General features: G+C 44.6%; 1 protein-coding gene across 1 annotated transcript in view; it reads right to left on the bottom strand.

The window, feature by feature from the left end:
• The window catches only part of LOC105027783 (E3 ubiquitin-protein ligase RNF43), a 147,860-nt gene that overhangs the window by 35,779 nt on the left and 85,422 nt on the right, over positions 1-26,659 (bottom strand). The window contains exon 2 of the mRNA XM_029120892.2: positions 21,552-21,674. Coding sequence (XP_028976725.2) covers positions 21,552-21,674 — 123 coding nt within the window. The remainder of the gene's footprint in view (positions 1-21,551; positions 21,675-26,659) is intronic.

The following is a 26,659-nucleotide window of genomic DNA, read 5'->3' as shown; positions in this document are numbered from 1 at the left end:
ACCGTCACCCATGCTGATCGCAGTCAATGTAAATGACGTGATCCTGTAAATCCTGGAGTTTTATCCAGTTTCTAGGTCAACCACTTGTTCCGATGGTATCCAGCTGTTGAATTTCTCAGGCCAACCAAGCCATTTCACAAGACACATTTTCCTCCCTTTCTGTACTTTCTCATTCAAAACTGCTCCACTTTAAAAGTCTTATCCTTAGCCACGATTATTTTCAGTAATTCCTGTTCATAAATGTCCCAACTATCACATCACCATCGTAATCTTTTATCTATATACAGGAGGTAACCCGAGGAATGCATTCTGTTATTGTAAAATATTCATCTGTGTACCCTTTTTCATAGCCTTTTGTAAACGCACTTCTCAGCTTTGAGAGTCTCACAGTATCCCCAACCCGGAACTTGTAGCTTTGATCACCATTTCTCATTATTGTTGTACCATACAGATTCTTGAGAACTAATCTAACATTTTCTTCACAAACGTCAGCAGGCATCATCTTAATAGACTGATGGTATGTGTGGTTGTATCCGTGAACTAAATCTTGAATAACCTCAACATAGCGGTGAGTGTTGGCAGCTGTCAGATACCTCCACATTCGTGATTTAATTGTTTTATTAAATCTCTCAACGATACTTGCTTTGACATCATTTCCTGTAGCAAAATGTTTTATGTTGTACTTCTTCATTAACATTTCAAATGTGGATTAAAAACTCCTTCCCTTGACAGTTTGGACTTTGTGTGTTCTTCATTTTTATATGTCTTCAAATGCTCGCTTTACCTCGATAGCACTTTTATTTCTCAGCACACGAAATCCATGCGTATTTCTTAATACATCTATGCATGTTAACATACATTTCCTGTTATCGTTTTCCACACTGTAAGCACTCATGTCAACCAAATCCAACTGATATTGTGAATTTATACCATGAACAATAACTCTATTTCTTTTAAAATGTATAGCTACAGGCCTGTGTAGCGTGTATGTATCCTGGGCGAGCAGCCAGTCATCGGCCTCGCCATTTTTGAGGATCTCCCCGGTTTTCTCTAAGTACACTCTTTTCAAACCATCTCTACCCACATAAGCACCAGGGTTTGCAGGGTCATAGTAAATACTTTTCATAACCTGTTCAGACATCGTAGAGCATTCGAGCAATAATGAGAAGTAATGTTTAACATCATTTTATTCCAGTTTTCGAAATTACACACCCAAGATATTCAGAAAAGTTACAAAAACATTCAGATTTCTCAGTCTTTGTTTATATACATGTTAACACGAGAACTGAAGTTACCCGTCCTTGGACAACAAACTCTTTGCTTTCGTCGCACCATGACGCCGCTGCGTCGCATAAAACATGTCTCCACAATGTCATCATAATGGGTCTCAAAAACATTATCAGGCGGATCGAGACATGAATGTCTTGTCTGGCTTGGGTGGTCCACTTCACATCAGATGCATGCTTTGTGGAGAATAGCCCCAACAACGTTTTCCAGAATCATGTTGCTTTGTTGTTTGTCCATTTTGTGATAACTCTTGTTAGCATTTGAAAGGTATGACAGGTTAAGAGGACCTAGTTGATCACCAACCCTGTCAATCCAGTGGTAGTTTCTTGTTGGGTATGCCGGTGGAATCGAGCTGTCTGGGTCAGGGGTTCCGTAGAAGGCTCCAGCGTTGTCATCCCAGGCGTCACACAGCCAGTCCTCAGCCTTGGGTTCTTCAATCACCGCTTGGTTGTAATCTTGAGACATTGTAAATTCGTAAATTCTCATTCGTAAATTCTTCCGACTGCTTGATAGTCACAGGCGGTCTGTCTGTTTTTATGCTGTGTTGAGGACGGTGTTAACGTAAGGCGGGCTTCAGGGTCTTACGTCAGTCGAACAGTCCGCAGTCGCAGTCACAATCTAACCCGCTGACATTTTCCGGAAATAGTTCCAATCTAACAGAGTCATACTGTTTCATCCCCTCGACAACTTTAAACAGTACATCTACCGTATTATGTGGGCCTTGTTTTGGCTCCAAATGAAACACTTTTCGAAACTCATGGCCTTCGGGTAATTCATAAAATGCCACCTCCGGTAGCTCTGGGTTGAAGATGTATCCACCGATCCGACCATCGTCCAATTGCCATTCCCGTACCAACATATCCTGGTGTAGTTGATGGATTCGGGTTAAACTCTGCATCGGTTTCTTCAGGGCTGGCATGTTGATTGCATCTCTGCGGTCCATTTGTAATTTCTTACCAAATCTGAGCTGCGTTTAAGTTGTCAGCTTTCAACTGTGTTTCGAACAAAACATTGATCGCTGCACAATCCTCCATGTTTTGTATTGTGTAGGTAAGTTCAATCAGGCAAGACTGATTTATCACCCTCCAGGGTCCTAAATCACCACTGTGACACATTATACCCCACATTTACTACTAGTGAGGTAGACAGGAGGGAAAGAGTGATGGAGATTGATCAGAGAGGAATTTGTGAGGCAACGAGGAGGAGAGAAAAAAGAGACCAAGGGGCAGGAGGAAAGAGAGGCAGGTGGAGTTGGAGGGAGGAAGGAGAGAAAAGGGAAAGGGTGTGGAGAGAAGAGAGGGAGAAGAGAGGGAAACAGGAGAGAGAGGGAGCGATAGGAGGGGGAGAAGAAGGAGGCGAGAGTGAGGGACTGAGCCTGGGGATAAGTGTTGGCAGGAGTCCAGGTTATTAATGTGCAACAATTAAAAGCTTTCAGAGGAGGGCTTGTGGTGTTAATCAATAATACACACTGACAGGTCATAAAAGATCAGAACAGAGAGAGACTGTGGGAGAGTATGATCTCTCTCTCTACAGTATGTGTGCGTGTGTGTGTGTAAGAGAGACAGTGACCGAGGGAGAAAGGGAGACAACCAACTGAAGAGAGAATCCAGCATTCCTAATGAGCAGTCAGTATATCCCTCTGAATGTATTCACAGCTCTACAGTATTGCTACCTCAACGTGCTGTACATGAGGTCTGGAGTATATAGAGCCACATTACTTACAGTGTATCATCCCACTGCAGACTGGAACACACTGCGCACACTGCACACACATACTGCACACCACTGTAATGCAAACTGATAAACACCATCTAATACACGTTACAACAACAGTTAGGTCCGGAAATATTTAGACACTGACACAATTCTCATAATTCTGGCTCTGTTCGCCACCACGATGGAAATGAAACAAGCAAGATGCAATTGAAGTGCAGACTTTCAGCTTTAATTCAAGGGGTTTAACAAAAACATTGTATGAAACGTTTAGGAATTGCAACCAAGTCTAATCTGGCCTTTCTATTCTTGAGGCTTATGAATGCTTTGCACTTTGTAGTGAACCCTCTGTATTTGCCTCGTGAATTTTTATCCTTATGGAAGACTTGGATAATGATATGCCTACCTCCTGGAGAGTGTTCTTCACTGGGCTGGATGTTGTGAAGGGGATTTTCTTTACCATATAAAGGATCCTACGATCATTCACCACTGTTATCTTCTGTGGACGTCCAGGCCTTTTTGTGTTGCAGAGCTCAACAGTGCTCAACCGAATGTATCAAACTGTTGATTTGGCCACTCCTAATGTACCTACTACCTCTCTGATGGATTTTTTTCCAGCCTAAGGATGGCCTGTTCCACTTGCATTGAGAGCTCCTTAGACCACATGTTGTTGGTTCACAGCAACAGCTTCTAAATGGGAATGCCACACCTGGAATCAACTCCAGACCTTTTACCTGTTTTACTGATGAAGACATAATAAAGGAATAGCCCACACCTGTCCATGAAACAGCTTTTAAGTCAATTGTCCAATTACTTTTGCTCCCTTTAAAAAGAGGGGGCTACATATTAAAGAGCTGTAATTCCTAAACCCTTCCTCCAATTTGGATGTGAATACCCTCACATTAAGGCCGAGAGACTGCAATTTAGGCCCACATTCATTATTTAACAGTGACTTGAATATATGTTGGTAAACAGACAAAATAACAAACTTGTAACAGTCTCCTAACTGTATACATTATTCTACACAGCTACAATCATATATACAATTTATCAAACAAAGGTAATCTCAGAAGTAGCACATTACATCAGATTTATGGGGATTTATAAAGACACTCATATCATCACTGGTATCCCATGTCTGATGACTGGATGAGCTCGAGTGAATGACTGGATGAGTTCTAGTGAATGACTGATGACTAGATGAGCTGTAGTGAATGACTGATGACTAGATGAGCTGTAGTGAACGACTAATGACTGGATGAGCTCTAGTGAATGACAGATGACTGGATGAGCTCTAGTGAATGACTAATGACCGGATGAGCTCTAGTGAATGACTAATGACTGGATGAGCTCTAGTGAATGACTAATGACTGGATGAGCTCTAGTGAATGACTGATGACTGGATGAGCTCTAGTGAATGACTGATGACTGGATGAACTCTAGTAAATGAAGTTAATGGCAACAGTACCGCTCCTGATGATGTCATCTGTTTATCTGTGAACTTTAAGTCCTGGGGTAGGGGCTGAACATGGGTCATTTGGATGGTTGGGTGGGACGGGGCTTAAGGGTGTTATGGATGAGGATGGGTGGGACGGGGCTTAAGGGTGTTATGGATGAGGATGGGTGGGACGGGGCTTAAGGGTGTTATGGATGAGGATGGGTGGGACGGGGCTTAAGGGTGTTATGGATGAGGTTGGGTGAGACGGGGCTTAAGGGTGTTATGGATGAGGTTGGGTGGGACGGGGCTTAAGGTTGTTATGGATGAGGATGGGTGGGACGGGGCTTAAGGGTGTTATGGATGAGGTTGGGTGAGACGGAGCTTAAGGGTGTTATGGATGAGGTTGGGTGGGACGGGGCTTAAGGTTGTTATGGATGAGGTTGGGTGGGACGGGGCTTAAGGGTGTTATGGATGAGTATGGGTGGGGTTTTAGGGTTAGTTTAATTACGAACCCGATTCCAAAAAAGTTGGGACACTACAAATTGTGAGTAAAAAGGGAATGGAATAATCTCATAAACGTATTTTTAATTCACAACAGAATATAGATAACATATCAAATGTTGAAAGTGAGACATTTTGTAATGTCATGCCAAATATTGGCTCATTTTGGATTTCATGAGAGCTACACTTTCCAAAAAAGTTGGGACAGGTAGCAAAAAGAGGCCGGAAAAGTTAAATGTACAGATAAGGAACAGCTGGAGGACCAATTTGCAACTTAGTATGTCAATTGGCAACATGATGGGGTATAAAAAGAGCCTCTCAGAGTGGCAGTGTCTCTCAGAAGTCAAGATGGGCAGAGGATCACCAATTCCACCAATGCTGCGGCGAAAATAGTGGAGCAATATCAGAAAGGAGTTTCTCAGAGAAAAATTGCAAAGAGTTTGAAGTTATCATCATCTACAGTGCATAATATCATCCAAAGATTCAGAGAATCGTAAAGCTCAAGGCCGGAAAACCATACTGGATGCCCATGATCTTCGGGCCCTCAGACGGCACTGCATCACATAAAGGAATGATTCTGTAATGGAAATCACAACATGGGCTCAGGAATACTTCCAGAAAACATTGTCGGTGAACACAATCCACCGTGCCATTCGCCGTTGCCGGCTAAAACTCTATAGGTCAAAAAAGAAGCCATATCTAAACAGGATCCAGAAGCGCAGGCGTTTTCTCTGGGCCAAGGATAATTTAAAATGGACTATGGAAAATGGACTAGTGGAAAAGTGTTCTGTGGTCAGACTAATCAAAATTTGAAGTTCATTTTGGAAAACTGGGTCGCCATGTCATCCGGACTAAAGAGGACAAGGACAACCCAAGTTGTTATCAGCGCTCAGTTCAGAAGCCTGCATCTCTGATGGTATGGGGTTGCATGAGTCCTTGTGGCATGGGCAACCTACACATCTGGAAAGGCACCATCAATGCTGACAGTTATATCCAAGTTCTAGAACAACATATGCTCCCATCCAGACATCATCTCTTTCAGGGAAGACCTTGCATTTTCCAACATGACAATGCCAGACCACATACTGCATCAATTACAATGTCATGGCTGCATAGAAGAAGGATCCGGGTACTGAAATGGCCAGCCTGCAGTCCAGATCTTTCACCCATAGAAAACATTTGGCGCATCATAAAGAGGAAGGTGCAACAAAGAAGACCTAAGACAGTTGAACAACTAGAAACCTGCATTAGACAAGAATGGGACAACATTCCTATTCATAAACTTGAGCAACTTGTCTCCTCAGTCCCCAGACGTTTGCAGTCTGTTATAATAAGAAGAGGGGATGCCACACAGTGGTAAACATGGCCTTGTCCCAACTTTTTTGAGATGTGTTGATGCCATGACATTTTAAATCAACTTATTTTTCCCTTAAAGTGATACATTTTCTCAGTTTAAACATTTGATATGTCATCTATGTTGTATTCTGAATAAAATATTGAAATTTGAAAGTTCCACATCATTGCATTCTGTTTTTATTCACAATTGTAGTGTCCCAACTTTTTTGGAATCAGGTTTGTATTTGATCGTTTTTTTCTAGTATTTTTTTCTCATCCCATTTCTTTTGGTGTCTTCAGTTCAATTCATAACCATACTCCTAGCCATCTGCCCCCACTCCCAATGACCTGGCAACAACCCTCTCCAGCAACCCCCCACCCAGCAGACAACCACCCTCCTAAATGCATGAGTCAGACTCAGATTTCCCTCCCATCAGCCACCTCTGTACCTGTGTAACCACCTGCACCTTTTCAACAGGCAGATTCATGGAGAAAAACACACATGGGAACTGTTTGCTTTCCATTTTCCTCCTTTATTTGACAGAGGGGGAAAAAAGACTGGCGGCGATGGCTCCAGCTCCCAAACCCACATGACTCATAGACAGGCAGACAGACATACAGACAGACAGACAGGCAGACAGGCAGGCAGACAGGCAGACACGGAGGCAGGTAGATAGACAGACAGGCAGGGAAGGAGGCTTTAAGACCAAAAGTAAGACAAGCAGACAGACAGGCATTCAGGCAGTTTGACAAGCAAGCTGTAAGACAGGCAGGCAGACAGGCAGTAAGTCAAACAGGTAGGCAGTACGGCAGACAGGTAGGCAGTAAGGCAGAGCAAAATTCAGGCAGTAAGACAGAAAGACAGGTAGGCAGTAAGGCAGCCAGACAGGTAGGCAGTAAGACAGATGGACAAACAGGTAGGCAGAGCAAAAATCAGGCAGTAAGACAGAAAGACAGATAGGCAGTAAGACAGACGGACAGACAGAGAGACAGACAGTTAGGCAGTAAGACAGACAGGTAGGCAGTAAGGCAGACAGGTAGGCAGTAAGGCAGTCAGACAGGTAGGCAGTAAGACAGACAGACAGACAGGTAGGCAATAAGGCAGAGCAAAATTCAGGCAGTAAGCAAGAAAGACAGGTAGGCAGTAAGACAGTCAGACAGTTAGGCAGTAAGACAGATGGACAGACAGAGAGACAGAAAGGTAGGCAGTAAGGCAGACAGGTAGGCAGTAAGGCAAACAGGTAGGCAGTAAGGCAGAAAGGTAGAGCAAAATTCAGGCAGTAAGAATAAAAAACACATATGCAGTAAGACAGAGAGGTATGCAGTAAGACAGACAGTCAGGCAGGTAGGCAGTAAGGCAGACAGACAGACATATAGGTAAGCAGTAAGGCAGAGCAAAATTCAGGCAGTAAGACAGAAAAACTGGTATGCAGTAAGACAGACAGGTCACTTGCTCCTTCACCCTGCTAGTCCTCCCCTCATACAGTCAGTCTCTCCTTCACCCTGCTAGTCCTCCCCTCAAACAGTCAGTCTCTCCTTCACCCTGCTAGTCCTCCCCTCATACAGTCAGTCTCTCCTTCACCCTGCTAGTCCTCCCCTCATACAGTCAGTCTCTCCTTCACCCTGCTAGTCCTCCCCTCATACAGTCAGTCTCTCCTTCACCCTGCTAGTCCTCCCCTCATACAGTCAGTCTCTCCTTCACCCTGCTAGTCCTCCCCTCATACAGTCAGTCTCTCCTTCACCCTGCTAGTCCTCCCCTCATACAGTCAGTCTCTCCTTCACCCTGCTAGTCCTCCCCTCATACAGTCAGTCTCTCCTTCACCCTGCTAGTCCTCCCCTCATACAGTCAGTCTCTCCTTCACCCTGCTAGTCCTCCTCTCCCACGGTCACTCGCTCCTTCTCCGGGTGGGGAAACATTTCTACAGCCCCCCATTTATACATACACACACACAAGTATGCTGGGAGACACACATCAACACACACACAAGTATGCTGGGAGACACACATCAACACACACACAAGTATGCTGGGAGACACACATCAACACACACACAAGTATGCTGGGAGACACACATCAACACACACACAAGTATGCTGGGAGACACACATCAACACACACACAAGTATGCTGGGAGACACACATCAACACACACACAAGTATGCTGGGAGACACACATCAACACACACACACGTATTCCTTTCATCCATTCTCATCCACAGGTATACCCAGGTGGTGACCAGCCAGTGACCTTGGCCAGGGCCGTTCCATCTCTGGTCCCTCCCAGGCGTCTGTGACAGTACACTCCCCACTCCCTTCACAGCCACACTACAGCGCAAACCTCCAGGGGCTGCTGCCTGCCAGGATAATACAGCCACAGTGTGACGTGACAAGCTGAGCCTCTCACTACAATGTGAAGGAATCACTGCTCCAGGGTCCAGCACAAGGGGGAGGAGGGAACAAACATAAAACAACAACACGCAAAAACGTTTTGGAAAATGTGCAATTAAATATCGAAATGAGACGCCAGATGAGAAAGTGAGAGAGAGAGTTGTTTTCTTTTCATGAAGCTGTGTTTGGCAGTGTCCTGTGTTTGTTCAGCACTTGATGTAACCTGGGGGCTGACGAGCTGAGGAGTAATTCAACAGAACACTGAGGAGCTGAGGAGTAATTCAACAGAACATTGAGGAGCTGCGGAGTAGTTCAACAGAATATTGAGGAGCTGAGGAGTAATTCAACTGAACACTGAGGAGCTGAGGAGTAGTTCAACATAAAATTCAGGAGCTGAGGAGTAGTTCAACATAAAATTCAGGAGCTGAGGAGTAGTTCAACATAAAATTCAGGAGCTGAGGAATAGTTCAACAGAATATTGAGGAGCTGAGGAGTAGTTCAACAGAACCTTGAGGAGCTGAGGAGTAATTCAACTGAACACTGAGGAGCTGAGGAGTAGTTCAACAGAATATCGAGGAGCTGAGGAGTAGTTCAACAGAATATTGAGGAGCTAAAAGGTAGTTCAACAGAACCTTGAGGAGCTGAGGAGTAGTTCAAAAGTATATTGAGGAGCTGAGGAGTAGTTCAAAAGTATATTGAGGAGCTGAGGAGTAGTTCAACAGAACATAGAGGAGCTGAGGAGTAGTTCAACAGAACATTGAGGAGCTGAGAAGGAGTTCAACTGAACACTGAGAAAATGAGGAGTAGTTCAACAGAACAATGGGGGCCAGTATGACAGAACACAGGAGTAGATTGACAGAACACTGAGAATTAGCTTAGTTCAACAGAACCCTGGGGGGTAGTTGAGCAGAACCTTGGGGGGTAGTTGAGCAGAACCCTGGGGAGTAGTTTAACATAACCCTGGGGGGTAGTTTAACAGAACCCTGGGGGGTAGTTGAGCAGAACCCTGGGGGGTAGTTTAACAGAACCCTGGGGGTAGTTTAACAGAACGCTGGGGGGTAGTTTAACAGAACCCTGGGGGGTAGTTGAGCAGAACCCTGGGGGGTAGTTGAGCAGAACACTGGGGGGTAGTTTAACAGAACCCTGGGGGGTAGTTGAGCAGAACACTGGGGGGTAGTTGAGCAGAACACTGGGGGGTAGTTTAACAGAACCCTGGGGGGTAGTTTAACAGAACCCAGGGGGGTAGTTGAGCAGAACACTGGGGGGTAGTTGAGCAGAACACTGGGGGGTAGTTGAGCAGAACACTGGGGGGTAGTTTAACAGAACCCTGGGGGGTAGTTTAACAGAACCCAGGGGGGTAGTTGAGCAGAACACTGGGGGGTAGTTGAGCAGAACATGAGGTGAAAGGTGAATGGACAGCTGTTATGATGCAACCATTCTGTGGGTGAGACCTGTGTCTTGAAGAAATATGCTGTCGATGACTGCTCTGCAGCACTGTCGAACCAGTAACTCCCATGTGGTAGAAGACTGACAATGACTGCAGCTTTTCCCTATTCAGTCTGCTCTCCTGTATGGCCCCCTAAGGCCCAGTGTTTCCTGCAGGACTCTACATTACGTTGCCCTAGTAGGGGTCTTGTTTGTCTTATATTTACAATAATAAACTGTTGCCCCAAGAACTGTTCCAAAGTCTGTAGCTACATACAAGCTAACCTGTCGCTTCACCAGCCACTCTGGCGGGTGGTTGTATAGGAGATGTTTCGTTTCGTTTTTTTTATCTTACACAGATATCGGGCTACAGTGCACGCGGTTGTAATGGGGATAGGAAGTTGGCTCCCAGCTGATTTTTAACTAGCTCATCCTGCCACTTCTTTTGCCGTGACATCATACATTCAGCTGTGGCATAGATTACACCCAGTACATTATCATCCTGTTCTGTCAGCCCTCCTCCACTGATATCATCCTGTTCTGTCAGCCCTCCTCCACTGATATCATCCTGTTCTGTCAGCCCTCCTCCACTGATATCATCCTGTTCTGTCAGCCCTCCTCCACTGATATCATCCTGTTCTGTCAGCCCTCCTCCTCCACTGATATCATCCTGTTCTGTCAGCCCTCCTCCTCCACTGATATCATCCTGTTCTGTCAGCCCTCCTCCACTGATATCATCCTGTTATGTCAGCCCTCCTTTACTGATATCATCCTGTTCTCTCAGCCCTCCTCCTCCACTGATATCATCCTGTTCTGTCAGCCCTCCTTTACTGATATCATCCTGTTCTGTCAGCCCTCCTCCTCCACTGATATCATCCTGTTCTGTCAGCCCTCCTCCACTGATATCATCCTGTTCTGTCAGCCCTCCTCCTCCACTGATGTCATCCTGTTCTGTCAGCCCTCCTCCACTGATATCATCCTGTTCTGTCAGCCCTCCTCCTCCACTGATGTCATCCTGTTCTGTCAGCCCTCCTCCACTGATATCATCCTGTTCTGTCAGCCCTCCTCCTCCACTGATATCATCCTGTTCTGTCAGCCCTCCTCCACTGATATCATCCTGTTCTGTCAGCCCTCCTCCTCCACTGATGTCATCCTGTTCTGTCAGCCCTCCTCCACTGATATCATCCTGTTCTGTCAGCCCTCCTCCTCCACTGATATCCATGGTCCTTTCCCATTGGAATTCCCTGTCTGGTCTCTGTGACGACAAAGTGGACATATCGCCCCTCACGCCTGGCCTTGGACCTCAAACACAACAGATGCTTTACGCTGAGACATGACAACTGGCTTCTCACTCTAAATGATAACCAGGAGCTAACACTCTGACTGAAACCCTTTGTCTATCCGTCTGTCTGTCTGTCCATCAGACATTGACATTCAACACTCAACACTCAACATTCAACACAGATTCATTAATATCTCATTTTTGCTAGTTTACTCACCCTTGACATTTGGTACAATATGAAAATAGGTCAGAAATTGTAGTGAAGCAACATTAGTCAATTCTAACTGCAACAGTCAAATTGAGGATCATAAGACTAGTGAAGTGTGTTGTCTTCATGACCCTGTCAGAACGGTTTTATAATGTAACATTTGAATAAGGCTAGGTGTTATGTTGCACTTTGTGTGACTACTGCTGATGTAAAAAGGGCTTTATAAATGCATTTGACTGATTGATAGATTAACAATTGAGGAAAGTGTTAAGCATAAAATGAACAGTTTCGATAAGGTTAGAGTTAATAAATATGTTTTATATGAAGATAAATTGTAAAACAAATAGGCGGGGCTAATGCAACTTGGCTAGACTGTAACACACGTTGGTGAGAAGGTCAGAGCACAAGGAGTCAGACTGCAGGTTAGCCAACGCACAGAGAGAACTAGAACAGGAGACAGACACAGAGAGAGAACCAGAGAGAAATAAAGAGAGAACCAGAGAGAAAGAAACAGAGAGAAATAAAGAGAACCAGAGAGAGAGAACAAGAGACAGAGAACCAGAGAGAAACAAAGAGACTGAGAACCAGAAAGAGAGAGGGAAAGAGAGCTAAGTCAAAGCATGGCTTGGGGGCTCATGCTAACTTTGCTTCTTCCTCCACATTGTCTGAATACTTTAGTAGTTTTTGGAGGCAAAGGGCACACTCCAGAGGTGACGGTGTGTGTGTGTGTGTTGTGTGTTCTTGTGTTTATATAAGAGCTGGAAAACCCCAGGGTCCCCACAATATTATCACAATACAATATTATCAAAATACTTAGGTGCTGAAAGAATAACTATTGCATAATTGATTGTGTTTAAAGTTATTCAGTGCTGTTTTATTTGTGATCCAATGTTCCAAGCACAACTTCGGTCTGCTGATGGACAGGAGAGAACGCTGAGGGCATTGATTTTGATTAGTCATGGAAATGAAAGTGCTGAAAACATATTGTCTCCCTATTTAAAAAGAAGATGGGGAAAATCTATGTAGGAACATATACCCAGAAAATTAGATGAAGGGGAAATTTCCCATGTCCCCATTCGATAAAGGCAAATTTTAAGTGTGACATTTATGGTGAAAGTTAATCTTAAGGTTAGGATCAGTGTAAGGGATAGGTTTAACATTAAAAGTCTATGTTAATGTTTTCAGGGTTATGGTTAAGTTTAGATTTAACATTAAGGGTTGGTTTTGTAGACTCAGATTAAGCCTAGTCTAGGACCAAAAAACATGCTCAATGTTGTTTCCCATTTAATTAGATTTATTTGTCCTAGACTAGAATGAATATGTGTCTGCGAAACCAACCCTTAATGTTAGGTTTAATGATGCTGGTGTTAAGGTCAGGTTTAGGATAATTTTTTACAATAAGTTTCACAGACACGGATTAAGCCTAATCTCGGACAAAACATTTTTTTATAGTCCTTGACTAGGCTTAATCTGTATCTGAGAAACCGGCACTCTAACGGTTGCTCCCTTTCCTACTCCAGCGCTCCTCCTCGCCGGGCAGGAGTGCCGGAAGGAGATGATGGCAGCAGCGCACCCCACCGACACACCTGCTCCTCATCAGTTATTATGTGGTTATTTAAGTTTCGTGACTGTGTGGTGCTGCCTTTGCTTAATGTTAAAATAAAGTATAGAAACGTTGTTCTTGTGTTGTTGTCGTTTTCTTGTTTTCCTTTTTGCCTCACATTTTACACACTTGCTACCCCGTACCTCACAGGCCCTAAGAGTTAGAGTTAATGTTTCTGGAGTTAAGGTTAGGGTTTGGTTAAGGTTAGGGTTAGGATTAGTGTAAGGGATTAGGTTTAACATTAAGAGTTAGGGTTAATGTTTCTGGAGTTAAGGTTAGGGTTTGGTTAAGGTTAGGGTTAGGATTAGTGTAAGGGATTAGGTTTAACATTAAGAGTTAGGGTTAATGTTTCTGGAGTTAAGGTTAGGGTTTGGTTAAGGTTAGGGTTAGGATTAGTGTAAGGGATTAGGTTTAACATTAAGAGTTAGGGTTAATGTTTCTGGAGTTAAGGTTAGGGTTTGGTTAAGGTTAGGGTTAGGATTAGTGTAAGGGATTAGGTTTAACATTAAGAGTTAGGGTTAATGTTTCTGGAGTTAAGGTTAGGGTTTGGTTAAGATTAGGATTAGTGTAAGGGATTAGGTTTAACATTAAAAGTTAGGGTTAATGTTTCTGGGGTTAAGGTTAGATTTAGGGTTAGAATTAGCTACAACATTAGGTTCCGGTTTCGCAGACAGGGATTAAGCCTAGTCTAGGATAAAAAAATCTAGTTCAATAGAAAATTCCACTGAGCTTGTTGTTTTTGTCCAAAACTAGGCTAAATCTGTGTAAATATGGCCCTAGATGTGTTAAATGGAACCAATAGAGATAGCTAAGTTGTGTGTTATGTCCTGCAGTATCCTGTGAGTGGGGGTGTGTGTGTGTGTCATACATCATGCAGTATGTGTGTGGGTGTGTAATGTCACACAGTATGTGTGAGTTATGTGTTTGTGTGTGTGTGTGTGTGTGTCATACATCATGCTGTATGTGTGTGGGTGTGTAATGTCACAGAGTGTGTGTGGGCTATGTGTGTGTGTGTGTGTGTGTGTGTATGCTGGTGGTGAAAGGAGACTGACAGGAGGCCCCTACAAAGGATGTCATTGTTTTCCTCCATCCAGGGCCCTGTGGCGTGTGCTTCCTTGATAGTATCAAGCCGCCAACGCCACAGAAACACTGGTAGGAACGGAGGATTATGGCTGGATGAAGGCCATACCTCAACACCAGCAGTAGTACAGAGAAAAAGTCAGTTAATGACTAACAATTACAAATGTTAACAGACATAATAACAGTAATAAACGTTGTGCCTTACCAATGGGGCCCATTTACAGTCATTGTGAGACCCTTGAAATTGTTTGTGCCGTTGCCTTTTAGTCAGTCAAACAGGGCGCAGGAAAATCCCAGGTGGAAGTGAGAAACTATAGCAATAATAGTAAGGAAATGAAATGATCAACAGCCCACTGATCATGGACGATGGGGACATGGAGAGCCGAGCAGAGACTGGTTGAACTCTGCTCCATTTTTAATGCCTCCGTAGCTGATGCAGTGCGACATACATTATATATATACAGTGGATGTAAAAAGTCTACACACCCCTGTTAAAATATCAGGTTCTTGTGATGTACAAGAATGAGACAAAGATAAATAATGTCAGAACGTTTTCCACCTTTAATGTGACCTATAACGTGAACAATTCAATTGGAAAACAAACAGAAATCTTTGAGAAAAAAAATAAACCTGGTTGCATAAGTGTGCACACCCTTAAACTAATACTTTGTTGAAGCTCCTTTTGATTTTATTACAGCACTCAGTCTTTTTGGATAGGAGTCTATTAGCAAGGCACATCTTGACGTGGCAATATTTGTCCACTCTTCTTGGCAAAAACACTCCATGTCTGTCAGATTTTGAGGACATCTCCTGTGCACAGCCCTCTTCAGATCACTCACAGATGTTCAATTGGATTCCGGTCTGGGCTCTGGCTTGGCCATTCTCTGGTGAAGCCATGCTTTTGTGGATTTGGATGTGTGCTTTGGGTCGTTGTCCGCTTCATCTTTGGCTTTATAACGGATGCCTGAAGGTTTTGTGTCAAAATTGCCTGGTATTTGGAACTGTTCATAATTCCCTCCACCCTGACTAAGGCCCCAGTTCCAGCTGAAAAACCCCCCAGCCCCAAAGCATGATGCTGCCACCACCATGCTTCACTGTGGTTGTGGTGTTCTTTGGGTGATGTGCAGTGTTGTTTTTGCGCCAAACATACCTTTTGGAATTATGGCCAAAAAGTTCAACCTTGGTTTCATCAGACCATAACACATTTTCCCACATGCTTTTGGGGGACTTGATGTTTGTTTTTGCAAATTTCAGCCGGTCTTGGATGTTTTTCTTTGTAAGAAAAGGCCCATTCACATGAGGAATACGGGAGATTGTTGTCACATGTAGCACACAGCCAGTACTTGCCAGAAATTCCTGCAGTTCCTTTAATGTTGCTGTAGGCCTCTTGGAAGCCTCCCTGACCATTTTTCTTCTTGTCTTTTCATCAATTTTTGAGGGGCGTCCAATTCTTGGTAATGTCTCTGTTGTGCCATATTTTCTCCACTTGATAAAGACTGTCTTCACTGTGTTCAATGGTATATCTAATTCTTTGGAAATTACTTAGTAGCCTTCTCCTGACTGATATCTTTCAACAATGAGATCCCTCTGATGCTTTGGAAGCTTTTTGCGGACCATGGCTTTTGCTCTGAGATGCAACTAAGAAAATGTCAGGACAATCCTACTAGAACAGCTGAAATGTATTTGTGATTAATCAGAGTCACTTTAAATGATGGCAGGTGTGTAAAGACTTCTATTTAACATGAGTTTGAATGTGATTGGTTAATTCTGAACACAGCCACATCCCCAGTTATAAGACATAAGGGTGCATAAGGGTGTGCACACTTATGCAACCAGGTTATTGTAAGGTTTTTATTTTTCATTGTTCCCCCTCGAAGATTTCTGTTTGTTTCTCAATTGAATTGTTCACATTATAGGTCACATTAAAAGTGGAAATAGTTCTGACATGATCTATCTTTGTCTCATTCTTTACATCACATTTTAACAAGGGTGTGTAGACTTTTTCTATCCACTGTATACCTGAAAGAGTGGTCAAGTGTTCTGCCTGAATACCTCAGAGCTCCAGCGACGCGATGATGAACAGCAATGTTTAGAATCTAGCGGAACTCATGGAAGATGGATATCAGTGTATTCAAGGTTAAAAGGGACTTCGGAAGATGTACATATTCACTTAAAGTGAAACCAATATAAAACAAAAATCAACTTTTGATTATCCACAGATTGTTTTTGGGAGAGGATGTACAGTTATTCTCATGTTGAAGATGATCCACTAGAGTGACCAGAATAATTATTGGGACCCTTGGAGAAGATGAGTACAATTACCAGCATGAAAGAATACCATTTTTGTTTATTAGTCAAACTATTACCGAACTCTAACCTATAACTGAGCTGAAACTATTCAATGAAAGAACTAAAGAAGATCTCATGAACCAAATCTAATAGCGGAGACCACTGCACCTTTTCTTTCCTTTGCAAAAAGGTTGAAAAGGAAAGTTTAGAGTGAGGAACAGAAGCGTTTGCAGTGGCCTCTAATTTGAACCCTTCTGGTCCTCACTCAAAACCATCCTTTTCAACTTTTTTGTAAAGGAAAGAAAAAGGATCGGTGGTCTCTTAATTTTTTTCAGAGCTGTATATTTTTCTCAGGGTTCATCTTAGCCATTAGCTAAGTCATAAGTCTGAGACAAGCATCTGCGGGGAGAGCTGAGAGGCAGTCAAGTCTCTGGTCTGGGGGTACGGAACAGGAAGAAGACAGGGGTCGCACTGAGTCAGGACACAACAGCTGAAGTCAAATGTGAATAAAACAAATTTGATTCAGAGATTTAGGACTTACATCTGTGATATAAAACCCCGTCTTTTATTTACATTTTCATGTAGCGATGAGGGACGTGGACCAGACAGCCATAAGAGCACAGCAGATCAGAGCTCGTCTTTACTGTGACTCATATTTCAGTCATTGTGTACCTCCTGCTTTTTGCATTTAAACCCTCAAAGCCTCATATCAGCCCCTTTTCCAGATGTTCTCCAGCTTTCTGCTCTTGATTCATCTCCCCTGAGGTGAAGACATTTGACTTATTTGCTACTGAACAAAAACAGGCCAAGAAGCAAGGTTGGCCACGCGTTTCTACTCCGGCTCCCGTTCAGCCCTCGATCAAAAAACACCAGACTGTCAGGAACAGGCTTTGGGTCAGACTGGGGTCAGGTTAATGTCAGGTTGGGATCAGTTTCCCCCTCAACACCACTGCCTGACTTTTGTGTGTGTGAGTTTTTATTTGGGTGTTTGATCAGAGGAGACAAAACAGAAGTTCTTGATTTATTCCTCCCCCCTTCCGCGGATTTCCCCTGTTTTCTAACACTTCCTGTCAGCAGGGCTCCTCTCCCTGTAGCAACCTCCCTGGGAACACCGACAGTCACATGGACACACACACACACACACACAGGCAAACACATTCATATCAGTACACGTAGGCACACACACACACACACACACACCACACACACACAGTTAAAGGAAACCGGATTACTGTACAACCGGGCCAGAAGGCCTTTTCATCAAAGAAGAGGAGGAATCAATAAAGAAATACATGTTATGGGAGAGAGCAGACAAGCCCAGACGGGACGGCCAGAAGACCTCTACAGAGCTCTGAGCTCGTCTGTTTTCACCATAGAACAGAGCCTCTGTTTATACATGGGTGGTTATGGCTTTGTGGATCAGCCATCTGCTGCATTTGGAAGCTAATGGTTTATACTGTACCTATATTATCTCTGTTTGTCCCATGCAGCCCAGTGGGTCTGCAAGGAAAGGCAATGCATGAATTCCGACCCCCCGGAGAATGTTTAGACTACTGCCTTCTGGTTGTTTTGGGATATTTGCTGGGAATTCTTTTCAGCCAGAGTTTCACATTGTTCACGGCCTGGGGGCCTAGCTAGGCCAGGGACACCAAGCTACACCAGGCTAGGCCAGGGACACCAAGCTACACCAGGCTAGGCCAGGGACACCAAGCTACACCAGGCTAGGCCAGGGACACCAAGCTACACCAGGCTAGGCCAGGGACACCAAGCTACACCAGGCTAGGCCAGGGACACCAAGCTACACCAGGCTAGGCCAGGGACACCAAGCTACACCAGGCTAGGCCAGGGACACCAAGCTACACCAGGCTAGGCCAGGGACACCAAGCTACACCAGGCTAGGCCAGGGACACCAAGCTACACCAGGCTAGGCCAGGGACACCAAGCTACACCAGGGTAGGCCAGGGACACCAAGCTACATCAGGGTAGGCCAGGGACACCAAGCTACACCAGGCTAGGCCAGGGACACCAAGCTACACCAGGGACACCTAGCTACACCGGGCAACGGGCAGTAGCAACGACAACCAGCCAGTGGATAATGGCGGAATGGTTCACACAGTGTATAAAAAACGAAGGTTATGCCCGTTGGTTGATGTGGTGAATAACATGAAAGAATCTTTGGAGAAATCCTGAACCAGACATTTGCATGAAGTGAACTGTTGCCGAATGCAAATTGGGAGAAAATGCTGCACTTGAGACTGACAGAGATTTAAATATGTGTCATCAAACCGGCAAAGAAGGCCTTCAACTGCATGCCCACCCACCACCCCCACAGTCTGACAGTAGAGCCACACGTCCCCTGCAGTACGTAGAGAAATGGCAAAGCCAGGTCCAGCAAGAAACAGCATGTAGGAACAGCTATTTCAGCACATGTCTCAAGGTGAACATCTCTATGTATTTATTCTGTCCATTCGTCTGTGTTAGTTTCCTTACAGTAGCCTATACTATGCAGAACAAAGGCAATTTTATTGTGTAATTACATGTTTCATCTGACCCCTTTATGAAATATATTAGAAACGACAAAGCAAATCTCTTTTTTTGGAAGGAAATGTTTACTACAGCAAAGCCCTGTTATAACAGATGGAGGCTGATTGTAATGAACCGCTTGGCATCCTCTCAGCTCCGCACTGGCCTTCAAAGCTCTTCTCAGAAGGAATTATGAAATCCAAACGCCTGAAGAAGAAAACTTTTTTTGGAGGACATATGGGTGAAAAGTCCCCAGAAATCAGGAAAGAAATCTAGCAGTGGTGCCTGTCAACTGGGCAACGGAACCCTCTAGAAACCCCAGAATAAAAACAAAGGACTACAATGAAACCATATCCTCTAACGTTTGTAGCTGCTCCAGTATGTTTTCTTAAAGGTCTATTCTGAGTTCAGTGTGGTTGATGAAACATGAGGCCTGGCTCTGTGGCTGGTCGACCAACGTCACATCTATGTACAGTATCTGTAGATCTCACCGGCCGGCCGTGCTGATACATCGCCCACACAGACAACCCACCACTACTGACTAGAACATGTTGCTAGGAAAGAAAGCACGGCATGAAGCAGGCTTGTGTACCCAACATCGTTTATCTCTTCAGTTAAGTGTACTTCTTAGAGAGTGTTAGAGCGGTAGAGCAGAAGAGAGACTTTGGGGATTGTTTTCAATTTTGGGAAAGTTACTGATTTGCACAGTTCAACACTACAAATGTGTCAATACTGTTTATCTTTCAATCTGAAATATTTATTTCCCATTTCCACCAACGGAGCATCTGAAACACTGCAAGGAATGTAGGGAGCTGGAGTAAGAGTTCACAGCAACCAGGCTCCAGGTCACTTCCATTCACATTATATTTGGAATATTTGGAATTAGAATACGGACCGACACTGAAAGCAATGCATCAAAACAACGTCAACAGATCAATTCCACTGATCTCAAAGCAGGAAACAACTGGGAAAATGATAGTGTCTTAGGAATTTGGATCACTTGAATGGGTCATTCCTACACAACAAGAGCAACATGGGTCGTATTTGTATCTGTCCCAAAGAGGTGGGGGGGCACAGACATAGAGCAGCAACTGTCCTGGCTCCGGTCCTGGCCCGATAGACTCCTGGCCCGGGTTCCTGGTTGCGGGTAAGACCACTGACAGCTGGGGCCTCAGTGCTTCACATCCAGCGCCAGCAACTCCCCTAACCCTCCCCACCAGCCCAAACCCCCCTAACCCCCCCCACCAGCCCAAACCCCCCTAACCCCCCCCACCAGCCCAAACCCCCCTAACCCCCACCACCAGCCCAAACCCCCCTAACCCCCACCACCAGCCCAAACCCCCCTAACCCCCCCCACCAGCCCAAACCCCCTAACCCCCACCACCAGCCCAAACCCCCCTAACCCCCACCACCAGCCCAAACCCCCCTAACCCCCCCCCCACCAGCTCAAACCCCCCTAACCCCCCCCACCAGCCCAAACCCCCCTAACCCCCCCCACCAGCCAAAACCCTCCTAACCCCCCCCACCAGCCCAAACCCTCCTAACCCCCCCCACCAGCCCAAACCCCCCTAACCCCCCCACCAGCCCAAACCCCCCTAACCCCCCCACCAGCCCAAACCCTCATAACCCCCCCACCAGCCCAAACCCCCCTAACCCCCCCCACCAGCCCAAACCCCCCTAACCCCCCCACCAGCTCAAACCCCCCCTAACCCCCACCACCAGCCCAAACCCCCCTAACCCCCCCCCCACCAGCCCTGAAACCACATATCTGTTCTCCATGGCAACACTGCATCCTGAAAACCACATTCAACGCATGCCAACATTCTAGTAACTCTCCCGGTTCTCCTCCCGTGGCCTGGTTCTCACAAAAGTCCGGACCCGACGCCAGACAGGAAAACTGGGCCTGTCCGGACATGGTCATCATCAATGAGTACAGCTGCCTGCTTCAAACCAAGCAGCAGACAGAACGCAAACATCGGCAAACCGCCCACAACCATTGGATGGCAGAGGGCACACATCTTCTCAACGTCTTAACAGGAAAACGTACATTTTCAACATCTTCTCAACGTCTTAACAGGAAAACGTACATTTTCAACATCTTCTCAACGTCTTAACAGGAAAACGGACATTTTCAACATCTTCTCAACGTCTTAACAGGAAAACGTACATTTTCAACATCTTCTCAACGTCTTAACAGGAAAACGTACATTTTCAACATCTTCTCAACGTCTTAACAGGAAAACGGACATTTTCAACATCTTCTCAACGTCTTAACAGGAAAACGGACATTTTCATCATCTTTTCAAAGCTAATAGGGCAGAGCCCTGAAGTATTCTAGTGGAAGAAGGACTTATAAGGTCAAGGTCCAGCCTAGAAAGGCTTTCACAACTGGACAAGATACTTTTTGACCTGAATCTCTGCCACCACTCCAACCTCCCCAAGGTTTAACACTGAATTCTGTTGCTGTAACTGTCTTACCTTGTCCAGCAGGGGAAGACACTGAGGCACTTTGCGCTCTGGGCTCTCCAGCTTGACGATGGTGATAAAGTCTGACTCCGGGCGCTCATCTTCACTGGTGTTGCACAGGGACAGAGGGTGTGACTGAAGGAGAAAGGAGAGGTTCAGAATCAAACCAGTCACTCAACCAAACCAGATGTCAGAAGCAGACCAGAGGGCATTAGACAATAGATAAGGGGTCACTGCTCAGAACACTGTGTTGTTGTCTGAAGTTTGCTGTTCAGTTAGAGGTGGGATCTCCATTTGAGACAGTTTTTTACATTATGAATGGACATTTTATAGAGGGCTGATGCATATTTCAAAAGTCTATATCATGTCTGAAATTACAAACTTACAAAATTACAAAAGCCTATTTAAAACTCAAACATCATAGGTTTTGCAAAGGTCCCCTGCATGGAGTGGATCAGATTCAGGCTCCACATCTGTCCTGCTCTTCCGGTCCCTGTGGGTGCGTATTTGGCTAATAGTCCCTTATCAAAGATTACAAAAGAGAATCTGTGGATAAGAGCAGGTCCAACGAGATCAGTGTCTCCTCTACTCTCGCTGCTGCTTTCCCTTAACATGACAGGGGCTCAGTCAATACCCACAATCTCACACACGCAATACAAACTATAGAAGATTTGGTCTATAAACTATAACAGTTCTGGTCTATAGACTATAGAAAGCCCAGTGGGTTGTGATATGCTTCTGTGCTTTCACACGACACAGCCCACACACATCACACCACCATTAACCATAGTTCGATGGTAATATTCCACAAACCTCATAGCTGCTTCGTCCCCTAATGAAGGACTGTAATGGCCTGAGCAGAGGTATACCTCTTTGGTGTAAAAAAAAAAAAACCATTAAATAAAACTAAACCCAGTGAAAAGACAATGCCCCGTGACATTACAAAGAGCAGCAGATCAGTGTTCATGTTACTGTCCAAGAACCCTCATAGCCATGCTATATTTATATTCACTATATGAACCACATCCCCTCAGGCCCTACAACTCAAATAGAAGACAACTTCAGCACACAATCAACTGGTGGTGGGAGGCTCCGCCCCTCATCCCATTCATGTAGAGCTAGCAGGGAAATGAGATGGAGTCTCTGGTTGGAACATTTGATCCCCTCTGAGAGAGAGGGCAGGGAACTGTTGAAAGGCTGTATTTAAGAGCTCAAGGGGATAAGCAGGCAGCCATGTTAGACAGGCAGTCACATTGTCACGATGAGCTGATGGAGTCAGTCGCACGGCACAACACACACACCCACACACACACACACACACACACACACACACCCACACAAAGCCAGTGGAGAGAGACCATAGATCAGTGACAGGCGTACACTTCTTTTCTAAAACGCAACACAACAACCACACAGGCTTTCACATCTTGACACAAACCCCCAGCAAACGTGACAGCAACCAGAAAGACGACGCCACCTCCAGCACAACCAGGCCGTCTGTCTGTGGCTGTCTATTCCTGTCTGTCTGTCTGTCTGTCTGTCTGTCTGACTCAGTCTATCCCTGTCTGTCTGCCTTTCCGTCCGTCAGTTTGTGCCAGCGTTCAGGCTCACTTCAACTCCCCAATGGGGTGCTCCCCTCCGGCGCAGACCCCTCCCAGGCAGACCACAGGGGGGAGGGGGGGACTGACATCATGGGTCACACAGAGAGAGGGGAGGGAGGGGAGTGACAGTGCGAGAGGTGAGAGGGAGGGAGAGGAAAAGAAACATAGTAAACAAGCTAACGGACGGGTGTGGCTTGGGTCTATTACTGGTGGAGATGATGGGTGGGGTTCCTGTCTACGACAGGCAAAGCCCTGGTTAATGATGGGCGGAGCTCTGGTCTGTGATAGGCGGAGCTTTTGCGTATGAAAAGTGGGGCTCTGGTCTATGTTAGGCGTGCTCCTGTCCATGTTAGGTGGGGCCCTGGTCTATGGTGGAGAGGACTGTGGGATATGAGGGGCGGGGCCTTGGTCCATAATGGGCAGAGCCCCTGTCCATGTTAGGTGGGGCCCTGGTCTATGGTGGAGAGGACTGTGGGATATGAGGGGCGGGACCTTGGTCCATAATGGGCAGAGCCCCTGTCGATGTTAGGTGAGGCACAGGCATATGATGGGCGGGGCCTTTTTCTATGATGGACAGGCTCTGTTCTATGATCAGTGACAGCTGACAGATTCTAGTGAATCAGAATGATGGCTACCTAACTTAAACATCAATACCACTGACATATCATTAGACCAGGGTTGGACTTTAGACTAACCAATTTAAACAACAGATAACACAAAAATGGCACCTTATTCCCTGTATACAGCACCCTCCCGAGGTTGTTTATCAGCTTGAACTTACAATAAAAAATGTAATCAATCTAAACCTTAACTGAGGAAAAATATTTTTCAAGAAATACTTATTTTATTCAGAAACATGAATGCCACATTTATTGGCACCCCTACAAAATCCTATGAACAAAATCTAATTGGAGTATATTAAGATTCTACTTTTCATCTTAGTCTTTAGGAGCTCGTAAGTGGTCGTCCACGACATCCTGTTTCAATGGGTATAAATATGAAGTGACACAGTTTGAACAATGTCCGTCCATCGATATGGGAAAGACCAGAGAACACAAATGAAAATAGACAAAGGTTTGTTTAATCCCAAATGGACCTGTGAGGAACCGGAGGAACCTGTTCAAGTGGCAAAAAAAATTCACAAAGGATCACAGTTGGAGAACTGCAGTGGTTCACATCTTGGGGTCCCCAAGTCTCCAAAACGATGATTAGGAGCCACCTCTATCCAAAAATGACTCATTTTGGAGACACCAAAAGGTGGAGCCTGAGCCTGCATCTCTCACCTCGATCAGCAGATCATTCCACAGTAGTGGAGCTGTGTAGGAGAAAGCACTGCCTCCAGCTGTTGGTACAGACATTCTAGGTTCAGTAAGAAGGCCTGCGTCCTCTGACTTTAGTGTATGTATGAGTATTTTTGGCTAGACCAGTTCACAGAAAAATCAGCTCAAGCCTTAACAGGCAGTCAGTTTAAAGAGGCTAAAAGTGGAGTAAAATGATGCATGTTCAAAGTTCTAGATAAAGTTGCTGCAGCTGTGTTTAGCAGTAACTGAAGTTTATTTACAGACTTACGGGAAATGCATTGCAATAGTCTAATCTTGAAGTAACAAAGCATGGTGTAGTTATTCTGCATACTTTTTTGATAAAAAGTTGCAGATTTTTTGGCTGTGTTACGAGGATGGAAAAAAGCAGCTCGAGATATATTTTATACGTTATTCAGAGGTCAGGTTCGAGGGGTAACGTCAATGTCTCGCAGCTTTTGGGATATGACCCCACAAATATTGAGGTTCACTGTGAGGTCTGGCAACCCAAAAGAATTTGGCACCCATTTTCTTATGTCTGAAAGCTTTCAGGGTAGGTAAGTCTGGGGCTTCTCCAAGTCCCATCGAAATACTCTATACAACTGTGTTGTCTGCATAGAAGTGAACATTGACCAAAATAGTGAAAATAATAGTGTTCCCAAATCTGAGCTTTGAGGAACACCAACATTTTACTGAGGAGGATAGGCCATCTACACATATGAACTGATATATTTTTTATAAATGGAATCTGAAAACAAGAACATGTCCGCATAGCCCAACATGGGTTTCAACATAGCCCAACATGGGTTTCAACATAGCCCAACATGGGTTTCAACATAGCCCAACATGGGTTTCAACATAGCCCAACATGGGTTTCAACATAGCCCAACATGGGTTTCAACATAGCCCAACATGGGTTTCACATCCCTCCAAAAGAATGGAGTGGTCAGTGGTGTCAAAGGCAGCGCTAAGGTCAAGAAGCAACAGGCTGGATCCAGAACATTGGTCTGATGCCATTCAAAGGTAATTGACCATCTTCACAAGTGCAGTCTCAGTGATATGGTGAGGTCTAAAAGACTGGAGCATGTCATTATCTTCAGAAAGGCAATAAGTTGCTGGGATACAACTTTTTCAAAATTATTTAAAAGGAACAGTTTCGATGTTTGCCGATTATTGTTTAATATATTTGGATTCATATATATTATTGTTAGGAAGAGGCTTTATTTGTGGCACATTGTGTACCAGGGAGCAAGTTTCTTGTGTATTTCTTTCATTTTTAGTGGTGTGACCACATGTAAAGGGTCACGAAGGGTTAAGTTTAGATCCTCAGTTAGATTGTTAACCGATGTATTTACTCTGTCATCCTTTACTCTGTCATCCTTTACTCTGTCATCCTTGGGTTGTTGAAGGGACTCTGGAAGGGTCCTTGTTTGTGGTACAAGTGGGTTAGTTTGACTGTAAATGTAAAAACATGGTGGTCTAATATTACATGATAGAGAAAAAAAACATTAGATCCACAATATCTATTTTAATATTATCTGCCATGACTTCAAGGTTGAGAATCATTGTGTACAGCCCATGGAGTCAAGGATTTGGCCTGCATTGCTTTCATGACTAAAACCTCAAAAGACTAGTATGATCACTAGTATAGCCAGGTGGAGAGGCCTCATTTAGGGCAATAAATTCATCAGGCTTTAGCCAGGTTTGACACAGGCCAATTATATCCAGTTTATGATCAGTGTTTAATTCATTGACTGCAACTGCCTTTGAATCTAACATCCAGTAGACCCATTTTGTGATGTGAGGTGTCTTTTTTGTTCATGACTGAAATTAGGGAAAGATTAATTCTAGTAAGATTCGCCTGGTGAACACCACCTTGTTTATTCCTATGGTGAACACCACCTTGTTTATTCCTATGGTGAACACCACCTTGTTTATTCCTATGGTGAACACCACCTTGTTTATCCCTCTGATGAACACCACCTTGTTTATTCCTCTGATGAACACCACCTTGTTTATTCCTCTGATGAACACCACCTTGTTTATTCCTATGGTGAACACCACCTTGTTTATTCCTATGGTGAACACCACCTTGTTTATCCCTCTGATGAACACCACCTTGTTTATCCCTCTGATGAACACCACCTTGTTTATTCCTCTGATGAACACCACCTTGTTTATTCCTCTGATTAACACCACCTTGTTTATTCCTCTGATCAAC

This window comes from Esox lucius, chromosome 7 (genome assembly GCF_011004845.1).
Source record: "Esox lucius isolate fEsoLuc1 chromosome 7, fEsoLuc1.pri, whole genome shotgun sequence".
Lineage (NCBI taxonomy): Eukaryota > Metazoa > Chordata > Actinopteri > Esociformes > Esocidae > Esox > Esox lucius.
The sequence above is the reverse complement of the archived record's forward strand: the minus strand, read 5'-3'. Positions and strand labels throughout refer to the sequence as shown.